Source organism: Eurosta solidaginis, chromosome 5 (genome assembly GCF_040869045.1).
Source record: "Eurosta solidaginis isolate ZX-2024a chromosome 5, ASM4086904v1, whole genome shotgun sequence".
Classification (NCBI taxonomy): domain Eukaryota; kingdom Metazoa; phylum Arthropoda; class Insecta; order Diptera; family Tephritidae; genus Eurosta; species Eurosta solidaginis.
The window spans coordinates 66,800,364-66,819,848 of NC_090323.1; the positions used below are offsets into that span (position 1 = coordinate 66,800,364).

Consider the following 19,485-nt stretch of genomic DNA (forward strand, 5'->3'; position numbering starts at 1 on the left):
GTTGTTGCAAGCAACAATATCCTAAAAGGAAAAAAATTTCAACCTAAACCTGAATACCTAGCTACGAGCTTTGGTTTTGTAAACACACTCTGCCTCTTTATTTCCAATGAAACAGCAGTGTATACCTCCCTTCGCGTACTTGCATACACAAAAATTTCTATTACTCTATACAGCATATCAATGCTTCATACTACACTACGCTTACAAATTCTCTAATACTGTCTCCAATACAATATAATTGCATTGGTATATATGAATAGCACACACACCCCTATGCTTACACATTCTCTAGTACTCAATACAGTCCCTTACTAAGCCTGAATTTACATTCTTATATATATATCTTTATTAAGTCAAATGGTATCAACCTCACTGACTAAATTACAGGTTACCTTAGTACTAGTTTAACGATTTTAAAATGAGATTTACTGCGATAAGTAATCAGACTCAATGCGTGCCTTAAACAGAGACCTTGGCATGATAAAGTCCAGATCAAGGCTTCAGGATAGGCTATTAAATTCATCTTAAATACATCTCTAGGTCTTCTAAGAATAGGTGCATGAGATTTACTGTGATAAGTAATCAGACTCAATGCGTGCCTTAAACAGAGACCTTGGCATGATAAAGTCCAGATCAAGGCTTCTGGATAGGCGTTTAAATTCTACATCTCTAAGTCTTCTAAGAATAGGTGCAAAACTGAAGTAATTCGAACGCAGAACTTCAACGCTGAGAGTTCTGTTAGAGACAAGTAGTTCTGAACTGTCAATGGCACTGGATATTATGTTGAAAATAAACATTACGTTTCGAACAAAACGCCTGACTTCAAGTGGCAAGACATTGATAACCATGCATCTAGCATTGAAGGGTGGCAGGGAATTAACAAAAGGTAGAGGTTAGGTTAGGTTGAACTGGCTGGTCAATAAAGACCTCACATAGACTGAATAGTGCTACCACCAAAATTTGTTTGACGACCAGACGGAAGAACCCCAATCAGGTGCCAGGGCATATGTTATAGAATAACTCCGTCCTCTTGGCAAATTCAGGCAGTTTTCTATGACCCTGCTTAATTGCTGCTTCGAGATCTGGCAACTCTGCCGCCCTTTATAGCTGGAGCCTTGACCTTGCGAGCGTAGGACACGAACACAGAACGTGCTCAACCGTTTCTTCCTGCAGCTCACACTTCCTGGTATTACTGTTACTGACTAGGCCTAAATTATGTCATCGTCATAACGATTCATAACGATATTTTTGGCCGTTAGGTCTGCAGGCGGGATGTGTAGAGTGGCATGCAATGCTGCTGTAAGAGTAGTTTTTAAAGCTTCCGTTATGATAATCATTCAATCGACACAACAGAGCCCCTTGCTGTGGTAAGGCCATCATTACTTCCAGAGGCGGCCCGATATCGGGAAGACTCCGTTCAAATACAGCCGAATATATGCCATGACTGCAAATCGTTCAATAGGCACCGTCCGAATAACACGCTGGATTAGGGGGTTGGCAGTTCTTGGTCACCGACATCCCGCCGACCTCCTTTGAAACCAAACGGCGTAGATGCTGGCCCTAATCCGCTCAGCCCCATAGTCGGGCGCTATGGAGTTCGGCTAAGCCCTCACACCAACGACAAGGTGCCTGCTATAGTGAAGGAATAAAGTGTAGAGGTTGAGAAAATCTATGAATTTGCGCTGAATTCTTTCAATTCAGTGTGAAGAGTACATCGGATTCCAAATGACTGAAAAATTATGATTAGAGAAAACAACGCGCGTAAACAATTCACTTAATTACTAATTTCCGGCAGAGTGTTTGTGTAATAATATATTTACAGTTTAACACATATACATATAAGTATTTATAAATGATCATACTCCTCACTCACCTAATTTTACTGCTTATTGTAATTTGCAACATAAAAACAGTCCAAAGCTTTAAATATTATATTACGTTTTCATAATTATCGTTCTTGACTTAGAGCGCACTTTTCACTTCGAGCCCAATTGCACGGAATCAAAATTTTCAGTTTTTTCGTAGCTGAGCTAGCATTAAGATCTAATTCTAATGTTAAAATAAAAAATGATGGCAACGTTCCTGATTTTTTTTATTATAAGGTGTTTAATTGCAAACGCTACCAATCGAACATATAGCGGCAATGTCGCGGAATATTGTGAGCTTGGCTGTGTTAATACCAATAAAACGCACGGAGTTTGTGCAAATCCAGAAAAGGTACATAAAATAAAGATAAGGGATGACATATTTTTGTAGGAAAGTCAAGAATTTAATGCTACTTTTATGTGAACAGAAACTTATAGAGAATTGTCCACCCGATGCAAATATTATATCGCTACACGAATTTCAAGCCATCATATTAAGCCTGCACAACGAGATGCGAAATAGTGTAGCAGCTGGTCTCGAGTTACCAAAGTTACCACCCGCAGCACATATGGGTGAAATGTTTTGGGACAAGAAGTTGGCTGATTTAGCGGAATATAGTGCAAGACGTTGTCTAATAGCAGATCCATATTGTTATAGAACACCAGAGTGCCCAGAGCCAGGTCGCAGTGCAAATAATTATCGAATGGTTGAATACATCGGCAGAGGTAACGCCAGCAATGGTTGTTAGCTTTCCAGAAAAGCCTAAGGGGTATGTTTATACTTAAAAGCAGTTCTCTAATATATTGTAAGCTGAAGGTATATAGCATTTATGTTACGTTTCCCGTAACCAAAGACAGATCACTAAACAATTAAACGGTAATCGCGAATAACGTGGTAAGTTACAATTTTTTCAAAACCGATTTCTGCCAAAAAACCACTAATATTGATCTGCTATTTAGCTGAAGCATCAAATTTTCCAGAAATTATGCACCCCATAGCTATAGAAATACAGTTAGGAATATTCAGTGAGTGGAAAAACGTTGCAAGTAACTCGCGAAATAATACGTACAGCAATGTCGAAAGTTATTGCTAAGTGTAATAGAGGATCAAAAAGAAGAAATAATAGTGATAATTGGAAAGATAACAAAAGAAAAAAGTTAAGAGATACTGGAAACGATTACATAACAAGAAAAAATCAAAATATACCCAGTAGAAGAGGTAATATGGAAAGACGTTATAAGTGTGGATCACTTTATTTCTGCTTGATTAATATTAAAAACAGGTTTCTGATAGCCGATGTCTATTTATATGCCAAAAACTTTGCTTGGTTCAAATAAAACAACATTTTCATAAATTCTATGGAAAAAATTAGCAAACGACATTTTTGGCCTCTTTAATCGAACATAGCGTGCCTAAGAAAGGAAAATCTAAAGAAGGCACTAGTAAGCGCAACGTTTGGCTGAGGCACAATCAACTTTTTCATATAGATGTGTTCAACGCAATGTCAAATTCTTCTTCTTATGCTTTGCTTGCAACACAAGTTGGAAGTTGGCTACTTTTTCATGTCAGATGGCGCCAGTGTCGTTCAATCTGCCGTTCTCCATAAAAATACGTGCAATCTACTCACAATGCATAAGATTGAGTTAAACGTATCTATATGAAAAACGATTTATGTGACGGGGCTTTTATGTCAACTTTTTTTTGTGGGCCCAGAATGGAAGAAAAGAGAGAATTTGCAAAAAAATGATTTGTCACACATTCCAGATAAATTTGGGTATACATTAGATTAGAACATACAACGTTTTTCCACTGAAAAAATTTTGAAACAGTAAATTTAAATGTGATTTCATATCAAAATTGAAAAATTTTTTGTATTCAAGTTTTTGTTATCATATTTTTGAAGAAGCTTAAAAAATAATAAAATAAAACCTATTTTTCCATAATAAACGTTTCTTTGTTCTCCTGAAAAATTATTATTTTTTGACTTACCATGTTATTCGCAATTACCATTCATTTGCTGATATAGAGATTTTGCTTCTTAACGTATAAAAAGACTAAACAACTCCGATTGTTCTCAAAACTAATTAAGCAGTTATTTAAAACCCTAAATACATAAAATTTTTGATTTTTTATAGCTGTCATGAAAATGAAAAAGAGTATTAAGTTTGGTGGTCGTGGTGGCCACCGTGGTGTGATGGTAGCGTGCTCCGCCTACCACACCGTATGCCCTGGGTTTACACCCCGGGCAAAGCAACATCAAAATTTTAGAAATAGGGTTTTCCAATTAGAAGAAAATTTTTCTAAGCGGGGTCGCCCCTCGGTAGGGTTTGGCAAGCGCTCCGGGTGTATTTCTGCCATGAAAAGCACTCAGTGAAAACTGATCTGCCTTGCAGATGCCGCTCGGAGTCGGCATAAAGCACGTAGGTCCCGTCCGGCCAATTTGTAGGGAAAATCAAGAGGATCACGACGCAAATTGGAAGAGAAGCTCGGCCTTAGATCTTTTCAGAGATTATCGCGCCTTACATTTTTATTAAGTTTGGTACCATGATCAGTATTGCAAGAACTTTTTCAGAAAAAAAACTAGATGGCTAAAAAATAGATGCTAAATAAAAATTTTTAAAGCTAAGAGAGAAACTAAATGTTTAAGGCAATTTTTCAAGCGTTCTATTAATTTGTTTCATAAAAAACACAACAGGACAAAGAATTCATACATCTAGTAAAAAATTCAAAGTAATGTTTACTTTAGTTTAATTTAATGTAAATAAAATAATTTATAGATGCAATCTTTGTTTTATAAAAATTTTTTAGGCACTAATTTGACCAATCTTCTACTACCACTACTATAACTAAGAGCATTCCTGCAAAAAATCGTGCGATTAATCACCAAGGGGAGTGATCTCCGATTGATCTCTTTTGCTATATTGGGGCATAATTGATCAACTCTTGTCTCAGTTGGGATTGGTCAGTTTGAAATCTATGTAGCCCATTTTACATTAAAAAACGGCAACGTAGTAAAATAAAAAACATTACACGTGATTGATTGTAACTATTTAGGAAAACTTCGGGGCCTTATAAATAAAAAATATATGTACGTAAGGCGCGATAACCTCCGAAGAGATTTTAGGCCGACCTCGTCTTCCAATTTGCATCGTGCTCCTTTTAATTTTTACTACAAATCGAGGGGACAGAACCTCCTTGTTGTATGCTCTGCAAGACAGATGAATTTTCATTGAGAGTTTTCATGACAGAAATACACTCGGAGTGCTTGGCAAACACTGCCGAGGGGGACCCCGCTTAGAAAAATTTTCTTATAATATAAAAACCTTGTTTCTAAAACTTTTATGTTGCTTTTCTCGGGCCGTGAATCCAGGATCTTCGGTGTGGATGACGGAGCACACTATCATCACACCACGGCGCATTCTTGTACCGCGATAAATGACTAGCACCATATATTCCATTATTTCGACCCTTTTGATTTAGCGACTACATAATTCTTTTACTTAGTCGTATTTAACAATCTTCTCCAAGCTTTAAAACGTTTATATCCTCATACCATACGAAAACTAGCACTTTTTGTTAAGAAAATTTCAAAATTTTAGTTTATATTATACTGTTTGTCATATACTTCTGTTAATAAAACTTACATTTCCACTGTTAGCTGGTTATGCGTGTGAAATATTCTTCGTTGCCTTCTATGTATGTGTGTATATGGCTTATATGGCAAGTATTTACTAGCAGCACAGTGACGCATCGACTGCCACACGCTAACATTCGCTACAATATGTAATATATTTCGAAAATATGAAATATACACACAAACAATATGCTTATACAGGGAGTGCCCCTAAATCCCCAAAAAAAAAATTCCTAATACATAATCCCCAAATTAAAAATCCCATAACCAAAATCCCCAACACAAAATCCCCACACTTTTTTGGGGCTGAATCCCCAAACCTTTATTGAGGAAATATCAAAAAACCTTGAACACAAAATCACAAACATGTTTAATTAAATCATGAAGTAAAGTTCTGACGAGTATAAACATAATTACGCATTTATGTATATGTAAGTATGATAAAATATATAAGCATAAAGTAAAATGATGGGGAATAACCTAACGGTAGACGTTCTATTTGCATTGTGTTTTCATATCTTCTTTTTGTTCTAACCATGTCAATGTTATATTGCGAATTTGACAACAACTTCTTATGTACCTCGGTGGCACAGAGGCTTAGGTCTTCAACTACCGTGCAAAAGTCGTCGGTTCAATGCCAGATCACGGATTTAAATTTTATTTTCTATTTATTTAATTTTGGTTAATAAATTTATTATTACAAATTCTGTGAAAAAATATTAAAAAATTTAAATGAAAAACCTAGATCTGGTAGTGAAGCGACGCTGAGAAAATATCGCAAAATTAGCATAATATCATTAATAAAGCTATCGAATAGAAGGAAACTATGAAAGCAAACTGCAAAAGTTCTCAAAATAATTCAAAAAAGGAAAATTCAAAACACAGATCTCCATCGCCTAAATATCTTCTTGGAGAAAAAATTCCGTTAAAGTTTAAGTTTTGTTTGTCAAATGAATTTCTATCGCCTTATTAACTGCAAAATGTATCGAATTACTTACTTCTTGGCTATAGACGATGAAATTATTAGAAAATTGCTGGCAGGGTTTTGTAATGTAATTTATACATAAAAATATATGTATGTACATATGTATTTATAATTTGTAAAAACAAAAAAAAAATGTTCCGGTGTTTATCTGCAATGCAATAAATTTTGCATTTTTTGTTATGTAAATACTATATTAATCGTATTTATAAGTTATTGTGTTGCACTGTATTTTCTTTAATGTGCCCATTAAATATTTGTGAAATCATCAATGTTGAATTGTTAATTTGGAAATAGAATAAACATAACTATTCTTTTTATGTCTAAAAAACATTCCTAATTTGACCGTTTTTTACACAGAAAATGGGGATTTCGTGTTGGGGATTTTGATTATGGGATTTTGATTTTGGGGATTTTGATTTGAGGATTTTGATTTGGGGATATAAATTTTGGGGATAAAGGGGTTAACCCGCTTATACAAGTATGACTGTATCTTTTCAGACATGCGGACTTCTTCGGACGTGCCATTTCGGAAAGAAATAATCAAGTGGGCTGTGCGGCATCTCATTGGATTAACTCGAAAAAAATGGAGTACTTTTTGTTGATTTGCCTATATACAACTGACGTTCATGCGGGTAAAGCATTATATAAAGTTGGTGTTCCTGGATCGAGATGCAAATCGGGACTAAGTGAAAATTACGAAAATTTGTGCAGCATTAAAGAAAACTATGACTACACAGAGAATCCTTCTAAACCGCCCAAACGTAAAGTCTTAAAGAAAACTGACAAACATGCTACAACCAAAAAACCATTTTTCTGGCCTGAGGGCGGTCTATGGACTTTAATGATATGAATGAAAATATGAATAAAACTAAATTGTTATATTACATATATAATCAACCTATATTTCGTTTAAAATTTAGATTATTCCGGTTTTCGTGAATACATGTGGGCATAACTTAAAACCAGAGATGTATACCCAATCAGTTTAGACAAAAAACAAGTTACCGTCCGTTTTTAGGTTTTAAGTCGATGTTCTATCTACTGAGCTAACAAATCTGTATAACACTATATGTGATCTGGAATCATGAAACGACCCTATTGTGCGAAAACAAGTTTTCGAGAAAAACGCATTTAAAGTTTTTGTTTAGCTTGACTCTGTGTAGAGGCTGGCCGTTGTGAACGAATTTTGTAATTAAAATTTGATTAACTCCCCGATAAGCTACAACCTTGAAACTTGGAATATAGTTCAGAACCCGATGACAATGCAATAATAAGAAAAAAAGCTCCGATAGGTGGCGCATGGATCAAAACCGATTCGCGAAAAAACGAAGAAAGATAGAAAACTTCGATTTGTCCCATTTGGAAGAGAGTTAAATTTCGTATAAGAATCACTCAAAAAGTAAGGAACGGTATTTTCGCACAATAGGGTCGTTTCATGATTCCAGGTCACATATATCATGGCACTTCATATATATAACAACATATTGTGGAAAATAATCTTTAAATTGCAGCACATTTACACAGCTTGGTTTTGGGTTTAATGCAAATTTCTGTTTTTTAATCTTTCTGGATTTGTTTAAAACCAAAAAGTAGACTTCTTCAGTACATACGAGGTAAAATCGGTATATAGGGGTCGTGGCATCTAATATGTAGATCACCATATGGGATCTGATATCTCTTATTCTAATAATATCTTAGTAATGATACTTGTAAGCCATATGCACAACATAGATACTGTATTAGTGATGAAAAGTGGGAGGAATTAGAAAAAGAGGTTGTGTTGCATCCCATACACATTTTTTCTTTCCATATCACATACCTGCTGAGCCGCTTAAAACACACTAAAGAAACTTGGCAGAGCTATCAATATTGTTAGTGGCAGATTTTTTAACGAAAATTGAAGTATATTGGAAAAGGGGTGTGGTACATCACGTACAACATCAAACTTCCATATCACACATATTCGAAATACCTACAGGTGCATAATTGAAATTTTGCACCGATGCGTATATATTGACAATAGAACCTATTTAAAGAAAAAGTTGTAAGCCCTGCAAAAGCAGTGTATATCCACGGAGCTCTAACATGGTTAGTGTCTATCTACATATGTATAAATACGCCGTCCTGCAGCACACTAGGATTAGTAGTAGCATATATTTATTTTTCCAAAAAATCAGATACAGAGTATGACGTATGCTTTTGCGTACATCGAAACACCTAAGTAAATAAATTAAAGTAGATAGTAGCGACAACAACAGAGTATGTTGTGTGTTGCACCACGTATAAAATAAAATACTAACGAGCTACGAAAATTCATTTAATAATAAGTCCCGATGACAAAATGTTTGAGCCTGGATGAGAGAAGATGTGTGATATGTAATTTTTAATTGATTATACCCAGATGTGATAATTAAATAATTGTTAACTTACCTTCATGAGGAAGACGCAAATATGCGTCGAAACGCGTAGAAGATAAAATAAACGACTGTTTTGTTACAAAAAATGAGCTGAAAAGTTCCATAATTTAATAATAAGTCCCTTATTATAAAGCTATCCGCGAGAAACTTGGCCAGAGCCTCGAAATTAAATCTATTTAAACTGGCAACCGCCTTGACCAGATCTAATATTCTTTCACCAAAGCAAAGGAAACGAATTTTGTTATATATGTATCGGACATGTCCCAACAAAGTGAAAAACGTCTTCTGGCTTGTGCAAGTTACATACTGTGCAAAGTGGAGGCGATATGTTTCTATAGATTCTTGCGTTTAGATTCAACAAACCTCCCCGTGCCGGGAGAATCAGACTGGCTGCATATGCACTGTAATCTTCAGTGAAATACGAACTCTCCAACGGCACTAGGGCCGGGGAAAGGTCGTGGGTTGTAGACTTCCGAGACTTTTCGAGGAACCTCTTTGTATTATACTCAGCTAAGCGTTCTAAGAGCGAGGAAGTGAAGATCTGTATATTATCTGATGGCAATTGCGTAATCAAAGGTAGACTGGCGGTGTTAGCAAGTTCTTTCCTATTGTTTATCCAAGAAATCCCCATGTTGGCAGTCTCCTCTGCTAGAATACGCGGAAGTCTGGCATGTGATAGCGTATGTAAATATAATGGCTGCAAGCCTGTTTCCAGGTGAAACATTTAGTTTGGCATATTAGAGGGAAGGAAGATCAGTTTCTTTATGAAACATCTAAGAAGTTTCTCAACTTGGTCGAATTCGTTAAACCCCCATACCTGCGCGCCGTAAAACATAATGGACCTGGAAGCAGCCTCGAAGATTTTTATTTTCTGCGACAAACAGATGCGAGGGTTATTAATAAGCTAAGCTCAGCCACGTTGCGTTGATAGCGTTTTTAGCATCCACTAGCTTTGAGTCCAAATGTTTAATAAAAGATAAAAAGATAGTTGACAAGTGAGAAGCGCACCTAAGTATTTGTATACGTGAACTACTTCAATAACCTCGCTACCGTAGATCCATTTCCATGAGCCGGAGGCTCTACTACCTTTCCTAAATACCATGATTTTTGACTTGTTCAAGTTGACAGTTAGTGCCCATTGACTACAGTAAGTGTAAACGGAGTTTATCATTTCCTGTAGCTGCTCAGGTTATTCCGCAAGTAAGACCAGCTCATCTGCGTACATCTGCACCTTAACATTAATGTGATTAACCCTGACACCCCCGCATAAATAGTAATTTAGGTAATTTAAGTACAAAGAGAATAGAACCGGGGTTAAAAAGCAGCCTTGGCGAGCACCGTGATTAACAGGGAAAGGCTCCGACAGATTGCCATTGCAGACTTGGATTATATCACCTGTTCTAGATTAGATAATCCCATAATCTCATAGATAATACCCGCCAGCAATCCGCCTGGCTCTTATGGTGGGAAAATAGGCGTAGGGTCTACTAAAATCTGCCAGAACACTGAAGTGCGCTTTAAGGTGGAATTTGTGGCCGTGGCAAAATATACCGAAATACTAGAAGAAGAGTACTTGGGCTGCAATCGCATCAAGGCAAGGCAGTTGTAGTGTTAACTACTTTGTACTCTACTTTAATTTTTAAAATAATTTTTAATTGAATTTTCGTGTTAACCTAAAATTTTTGAATAATTTCAAAACAAGAAAATTCGTATTAGTATTAAAATATTTAAACTCAAAAATTAACAAAAAAAAATTTTTTTTAAATAAAATAAATATTTGGTTTATTACCAAAGCAGTAATCTTGCATACCAGCTCATGCAGCCCACAGAGTGCAAACAAGCTTTAGAGATAACTCGTTTAGAGAAGAACTTAAATCAATACTCGCTTTTATTCATGATAAAAACGAAAATAATGAAAACGCCGATGAGTGGACAAAGGGGCGGCTGCATTCGATACATATATACATAGAGTCATTTCAATCTGTCAGGAAATATTGTTTTATCGTATTGTAGCCAATTTTGGAAATTTTCTGATTATTTTGTAGCCTCTGTCAACGTTCGAATCGCTTAACTGTCGTATAAATAACTCAAATATTAAGTATACAAAAACGTTCTTTATTTAGACTACTTAGGGAGTAGTACTTCATAATTCCAATTACCGCATACTTCACTAATAGCGTTTTTTTATTCAAACTGAATGATTATCCTTCAGCTTGCGCTGCTGTTATTCGCTGTGTTGCCCCGATCGCATATCTCTCCAAGAGAGGCATCGCAATTGCTATCATTCGCCACAGTATATTACACTTTCTATTCTAGTTGCTTATATCTCTAAAGCCAGAATATTTGTGGCTTACGATGGTCTCTTTTAAACTGAGTTAACAACACAAACGCTGTGACGCTAATAGAAGGTCTTTATCTTTGTTTTCTATATAGTTTGGCAGCTTAAATTGAGGTTATGTTACGAATAGAGTGAAAGGCAGTAAAAGAAGGCAGTCGAATGGAGTGGAATGAAGAACAGCAGGAAGAGCAGAGTTGCATTGAATCAATATACCTTTAATCTATATAAATCCAAGGGAGTTTAAAACCTTTTCCACCTGGACCTTCGAGTGGAGTGGGGCCGCGCTCTTCCTCTGCTTCCATATGTGGGTTCCGATAGAAACACTTTCTTAGCCGGAGCGTCAACTTTCATTAGTGGCGGAGCTTTTCTTCCTGCAGCTCACACTTCCTGGTATTACTGTTACTGACTAGGCCTAAATTATGTCATCGTCATAACGATTCATAACGATATTTTTGGCCGTTAGGTCTGCAGGCGGGATGTGTAGAGTGGCATGCAATGCTGCTGTAAGAGTAGTTTTTAAAGCTTCCGTTATGATAATCATTCAATCGACACAACAGAGCCCCTTGCTGTGGTAAGGCCATCATTACTTCCAGAGGCGGCCCGATATCGGGAAGACTCCGTTCAAATACAGCCGAATATATGCCATGACTGCAAATCGTTCAATAGGCACCGTCCGAATAACACGCTGGATTAGGGGGTTGGCAGTTCTTGGTCACCGACATCCCGCCGACCTCCTTTGAAACCAAACGGCGTAGATGCTGGCCCTAATCCGCTCAGCCCCATAGTCGGGCGCTATGGAGTTCGGCTAAGCCCTCACACCAACGACAAGGTGCCTGCTATAGTGAAGGAATAAAGTGTAGAGGTTGAGAAAATCTATGAATTTGCGCTGAATTCTTTCAATTCAGTGTGAAGAGTACATCGGATTCCAAATGACTGAAAAATTATGATTAGAGAAAACAACGCGCGTAAACAATTCACTTAATTACTAATTTCCGGCAGAGTGTTTGTGTAATAATATATTTACAGTTTAACACATATACATATAAGTATTTATAAATGATCATACTCCTCACTCACCTAATTTTACTGCTTATTGTAATTTGCAACATAAAAACAGTCCAAAGCTTTAAATATTATATTACGTTTTCATAATTATCGTTCTTGACTTAGAGCGCACTTTTCACTTCGAGCCCAATTGCACGGAATCAAAATTTTCAGTTTTTTCGTAGCTGAGCTAGCATTAAGATCTAATTCTAATGTTAAAATAAAAAATGATGGCAACGTTCCTGATTTTTTTTATTATAAGGTGTTTAATTGCAAACGCTACCAATCGAACATATAGCGGCAATGTCGCGGAATATTGTGAGCTTGGCTGTGTTAATACCAATAAAACGCACGGAGTTTGTGCAAATCCAGAAAAGGTACATAAAATAAAGATAAGGGATGACATATTTTTGTAGGAAAGTCAAGAATTTAATGCTACTTTTATGTGAACAGAAACTTATAGAGAATTGTCCACCCGATGCAAATATTATATCGCTACACGAATTTCAAGCCATCATATTAAGCCTGCACAACGAGATGCGAAATAGTGTAGCAGCTGGTCTCGAGTTACCAAAGTTACCACCCGCAGCACATATGGGTGAAATGTTTTGGGACAAGAAGTTGGCTGATTTAGCGGAATATAGTGCAAGACGTTGTCTAATAGCAGATCCATATTGTTATAGAACACCAGAGTGCCCAGAGCCAGGTCGCAGTGCAAATAATTATAAATTTCCAACTACAAAAGTTGAATACGAACAAATTGTGCCGTCGCGCGTTATCGAATGGTTGAATACATCGGCAGAGGTAACGCCAGCAATGGTTGTTAGCTTTCCAGAAAAGCCTAAGGGGTATGTTTATACTTAAAAGCAGTTCTCTAATATATTGTAAGCTGAAGGTATATAGCATTTATGTTACGTTTCCCGTAACCAAAGACAGATCACTAAACAATTAAACGGTAATCGCGAATAACGTGGTAAGTTACAATTTTTTCAAAACCGATTTCTGCCAAAAAACCACTAATATTGATCTGCTATTTAGCTGAAGCATCAAATTTTCCAGAAATTATGCACCCCATAGCTATAGAAATACAGTTAGGAATATTCAGTGAGTGGAAAAACGTTGCAAGTAACTCGCGAAATAATACGTACAGCAATGTCGAAAGTTATTGCTAAGTGTAATAGAGGATCAAAAAGAAGAAATAATAGTGATAATTGGAAAGATAACAAAAGAAAAAAGTTAAGAGATACTGGAAACGATTACATAACAAGAAAAAATCAAAATATACCCAGTAGAAGAGGTAATATGGAAAGACGTTATAAGTGTGGATCACTTTATTTCTGCTTGATTAATATTAAAAACAGGTTTCTGATAGCCGATGTCTATTTATATGCCAAAAACTTTGCTTGGTTCAAATAAAACAACATTTTCATAAATTCTATGGAAAAAATTAGCAAACGACATTTTTGGCCTCTTTAATCGAACATAGCGTGCCTAAGAGAGGAAAATCTAAAGAAGGCACTAGTAAGCGCAACGTTTGGCTGAGGCACAATCAACTTTTTCATATAGATGTGTTCAACGCAATGTCAAATTCTTCTTCTTATGCTTTGCTTGTAACACAAGTTGGAAGTTGGCTACTTTTTCATGTCAGATGGCGCCAGTGTCGCTCAATCTGCCGTTCTCCATAAAAATACGTGCAATCTACTCACAATGCATAAGATTGAGTTAAACGTATCTATATGAAAAACGATTTATGTGACGGGGCTTTTATGTCAACTTTTTTTTGTGGGCCCAGAATGGAAGAAAAGAGAGAATTTGCAAAAAAATGATTTGTCACACATTCCAGATAAATTTGGGTATACATTAGATTAGAACATACAACGTTTTTCCACTGAAAAAATTTTGAAACAGTAAATTTAAATGTGATTTCATATCAAAATTGAAAAATTTTTTGTATTCAAGTTTTTGTTATCATATTTTTGAAGAAGCTTAAAAAATAATAAAATAAAACCTATTTTTCCATAATAAACGTTTCTTTGTTCTCCTGAAAAATTATTATTTTTTGACTTACCATGTTATTCGCAATTACCATTCATTTGCTGATATAGAGATTTTGCTTCTTAACGTATAAAAAGACTAAACAACTCCGATTGTTCTCAAAACTAATTAAGCAGTTATTTAAAACCCTAAATACATAAAATTTTTGATTTTTTATAGCTGTCATGAAAATGAAAAAGAGTATTAAGTTTGGTGGTCGTGGTGGCCACCGTGGTGTGATGGTAGCGTGCTCCGCCTACCACACCGTATGCCCTGGGTTTACACCCCGGGCAAAGCAACATCAAAATTTTAGAAATAGGGTTTTCCAATTAGAAGAAAATTTTTCTAAGCGGGGTCGCCCCTCGGTAGGGTTTGGCAAGCGCTCCGGGTGTATTTCTGCCATGAAAAGCACTCAGTGAAAACTGATCTGCCTTGCAGATGCCGCTCGGAGTCGGCATAAAGCACGTAGGTCCCGTCCGGCCAATTTGTAGGGAAAATCAAGAGGATCACGACGCAAATTGGAAGAGAAGCTCGGCCTTAGATCTTTTCAGAGATTATCGCGCCTTACATTTTTATTAAGTTTGGTACCATGATCAGTATTGCAAGAACTTTTTCAGAAAAAAAACTAGATGGCTAAAAAATAGATGCTAAATAAAAATTTTTAAAGCTAAGAGAGAAACTAAATGTTTAAGGCAATTTTTCAAGCGTTCTATTAATTTGTTTCATAAAAAACACAACAGGACAAAGAATTCATACATCTAGTAAAAAATTCAAAGTAATGTTTACTTTAGTTTAATTTAATGTAAATAAAATAATTTATAGATGCAATCTTTGTTTTATAAAAATTTTTTAGGCACTAATTTGACCAATCTTCTACTACCACTACTATAACTAAGAGCATTCCTGCAAAAAATCGTGCGATTAATCACCAAGGGGAGTGATCTCCGATTGATCTCTTTTGCTATATTGGGGCATAATTGATCAACTCTTGTCTCAGTTGGGATTGGTCAGTTTGAAATCTATGTAGCCCATTTTACATTAAAAAACGGCAACGTAGTAAAATAAAAAACATTACACGTGATTGATTGTAACTATTTAGGAAAACTTCGGGGCCTTATAAATAAAAAATATATGTACGTAAGGCGCGATAACCTCCGAAGAGATTTTAGGCCGACCTCGTCTTCCAATTTGCATCGTGCTCCTTTTAATTTTTACTACAAATCGAGGGGACAGAACCTCCTTGTTGTATGCTCTGCAAGACAGATGAATTTTCATTGAGAGTTTTCATGACAGAAATACACTCGGAGTGCTTGGCAAACACTGCCGAGGGGGACCCCGCTTAGAAAAATTTTCTTATAATATAAAAACCTTGTTTCTAAAACTTTTATGTTGCTTTTCTCGGGCCGTGAATCCAGGATCTTCGGTGTGGATGACGGAGCACACTATCATCACACCACGGCGCATTCTTGTACCGCGATAAATGACTAGCACCATATATTCCATTATTTCGACCCTTTTGATTTAGCGACTACATAATTCTTTTACTTAGTCGTATTTAACAATCTTCTCCAAGCTTTAAAACGTTTATATCCTCATACCATACGAAAACTAGCACTTTTTGTTAAGAAAATTTCAAAATTTTAGTTTATATTATACTGTTTGTCATATACTTCTGTTAATAAAACTTACATTTCCACTGTTAGCTGGTTATGCGTGTGAAATATTCTTCGTTGCCTTCTATGTATGTGTGTATATGGCTTATATGGCAAGTATTTACTAGCAGCACAGTGACGCATCGACTGCCACACGCTAACATTCGCTACAATATGTAATATATTTCGAAAATATGAAATATACACACAAACAATATGCTTATACAGGGAGTGCCCCTAAATCCCCAAAAAAAAAATTCCTAATACATAATCCCCAAATTAAAAATCCCATAACCAAAATCCCCAACACAAAATCCCCACACTTTTTTGGGGCTGAATCCCCAAACCTTTATTGAGGAAATATCAAAAAACCTTGAACACAAAATCACAAACATGTTTAATTAAATCATGAAGTAAAGTTCTGACGAGTATAAACATAATTACGCATTTATGTATATGTAAGTATGATAAAATATATAAGCATAAAGTAAAATGATGGGGAATAACCTAACGGTAGACGTTCTATTTGCATTGTGTTTTCATATCTTCTTTTTGTTCTAACCATGTCAATGTTATATTGCGAATTTGACAACAACTTCTTATGTACCTCGGTGGCACAGAGGCTTAGGTCTTCAACTACCGTGCAAAAGTCGTCGGTTCAATGCCAGATCACGGATTTAAATTTTATTTTCTATTTATTTAATTTTGGTTAATAAATTTATTATTACAAATTCTGTGAAAAAATATTAAAAAATTTAAATGAAAAACCTAGATCTGGTAGTGAAGCGACGCTGAGAAAATATCGCAAAATTAGCATAATATCATTAATAAAGCTATCGAATAGAAGGAAACTATGAAAGCAAACTGCAAAAGTTCTCAAAATAATTCAAAAAAGGAAAATTCAAAACACAGATCTCCATCGCCTAAATATCTTCTTGGAGAAAAAATTCCGTTAAAGTTTAAGTTTTGTTTGTCAAATGAATTTCTATCGCCTTATTAACTGCAAAATGTATCGAATTACTTACTTCTTGGCGATAGACGATGAAATTATTAGAAAATTGCTGGCAGGGTTTTGTAATGTAATTTATACATAAAAATATATGTATGTACATATGTATTTATAATTTGTAAAAACAAAAAAAAAATGTTCCGGTGTTTATCTGCAATGCAATAAATTTTGCATTTTTTGTTATGTAAATACTATATTAATCGTATTTATAAGTTATTGTGTTGCACTGTATTTTCTTTAATGTGCCCATTAAATATTTGTGAAATCATCAATGTTGAATTGTTAATTTGGAAATAGAATAAACATAACTATTCTTTTTATGTCTAAAAAACATTCCTAATTTGACCGTTTTTTACACAGAAAAATGGGGATTTCGTGTTGGGGGATTTTGATTATGGGATTTTGATTTTGGGATTTTGATTTGAGGATTTTGATTTGGGGATATAAATTTTGGGGATAAAGGGGTTAACCCGCTTATACAAGTATGACTGTATCTTTTCAGACATGCGGACTTCTTCGGACGTTGCCATTTCGGAAAGAAATAATCAAGTGGGCTGTGCGGCATCTCATTGGATTAACTCGAAAAAAATGGAGTACTTTTTGTTGATTTGCCTATATACAACTGACGTTCATGCGGGTAAAGCATTATATAAAGTTGGTGTTCCTGGATCGAGATGCAAATCGGGACTAGTGAAAATTACGAAAATTTGTGCAGCATTAAAGAAAACTATGGACTACACAGAGAATCCTTCTAAACCGCCCAAACGTAAAGTCTTAAAGAAAACTGACAAACATGCTACAACCAAAAACCATTTTTCTGGCCTGAGGGCGGTCTATGGACTTTAATGATATGAATGAAAATATGAATAAAACTAATTGTTATATTACATATATAATCAACTATATTTCGTTTTAAAATTTAGATTATTCCGGTTTTCGTGAATACATGTGGGCATAACTTAAAACCAGAGATGTATACCCAATCAGTTTAGACAAAAAACAAGTTACCGTCCGTTTTTAGGTTTTAAGTCGATGTTCTATCTACTGAGCTAACAAATCTGTATAACACTATATGTGATCTGGAATCATGAAACGACCCTATTGTGCGAAAACAAGTTTTCGAGAAAAACGCATTTAAAGTTTTTGTTTAGCTTGACTCTGTGTAGAGGCTGGCCGTTGTGAACGAATTTTGTAATTAAAATTTGATTAACTCCCCGATAAGCTACAACCTTGAAACTTGGAATATAGTTCAGAACCCGATGACAATGCAATAATAAGAAAAAAAGCTCCGATAGGTGGCGCATGGATCAAAACCGATTCGCGAAAAAACGAAGAAAGATAGAAAACTTCGATTTGTCCCATTTGGAAGAGAGTTAAATTTCGTATAAGAATCACTCAAAAAGTAAGGAACGGTATTTTCGCACAATAGGGTCGTTTCATGATTCCAGGTCACATATATCATGGCACTTCATATATATAACAACATATTGTGGAAAATAATCTTTAAATTGCAGCACATTTACACAGCTTGGTTTTGGGTTTAATGCAAATTTCTGTTTTTTAATCTTTCTGGATTTGTTTAAAACCAAAAAGTAGACTTCTTCAGTACATACGAGGTAAAATCGGTATATAGGGGTCGTGGCATCTAATATGTAGATCACCATATGGGATCTGATATCTCTTATTCTAATAATATCTTAGTAATGATACTTGTAAGCCATATGCACAACATAGATACTGTATTAGTGATGAAAAGTGGGAGGAATTAGAAAAAGAGGTTGTGTTGCATCCCATACACATTTTTTCTTTCCATATCACATACCTGCTGAGCCGCTTAAAACACACTAAAGAAACTTGGCAGAGCTATCAATATTGTTAGTGGCAGATTTTTTAACGAAAATTGAAGTATATTGGAAAAGGGGTGTGGTACATCACGTACAACATCAAACTTCCATATCACACATATTCGAAATACCTACAGGTGCATAATTGAAATTTTGCACCGATGCGTATATATTGACAATAGAACCTATTTAAAGAAAAAGTTGTAAGCCCTGCAAAAGCAGTGTATATCCACGGAGCTCTAACATGGTTAGTGTCTATCTACATATGTATAAATACGCCGTCCTGCAGCACACTAGGATTAGTAGTAGCATATATTTGTTTTTCCAAAAAATCAGATTCAGAGTATGACGTATGCTTTTGCGTACATCGAAACACCTAAGTAAATAAATTAAAGTAGATAGTAGCGACAACAACAGAGTATGTTGTGTGTTGCACCACGTATAAAATAAAATACTAACGAGCTACGAAAATTCATTTAATAATAAGTCCCGATGACAAAATGTTTGAGCCTGGATGAGAGAAGATGTGTGATATGTAATTTTTAATTGATTATACCCAGATGTGATAATTAAATAATTGTTAACTTACCTTCATGAGGAAGACGCAAATATGCGTCGAAACGCGTAGAAGATAAAATAAACGACTGTTTTGTTACAAAAAA

The 19,485-nt window shown here is 35.5% G+C and overlaps 2 protein-coding genes and 1 pseudogene across 10 annotated transcripts in view; 2 read left to right on the forward strand and 1 right to left on the reverse strand.

Moving 5' to 3' along the window:
- rdgC (retinal degeneration C) overlaps positions 1 to 19,485 on the reverse strand; it is a 524,170-nt gene that overhangs the window by 422,327 nt on the left and 82,358 nt on the right. The gene's annotated exons all lie outside the window — the stretch shown is intronic.
- Positions 1,923 to 7,412, forward strand: LOC137233903 (venom allergen-1-like; annotated as a pseudogene).
- On the forward strand, positions 12,369 to 17,689 carry LOC137233715 (antigen 5 like allergen Cul n 1-like). Its single transcript, XM_067756996.1, has 3 exons — positions 12,369 to 12,661; positions 12,738 to 13,132; positions 17,482 to 17,689. The coding sequence occupies exons 1-3, from the start codon at positions 12,512 to 12,514 to the stop codon at positions 17,522 to 17,524; spliced, it is 588 nt and encodes a 195-aa protein (XP_067613097.1). The 5' UTR covers positions 12,369 to 12,511; the 3' UTR covers positions 17,525 to 17,689.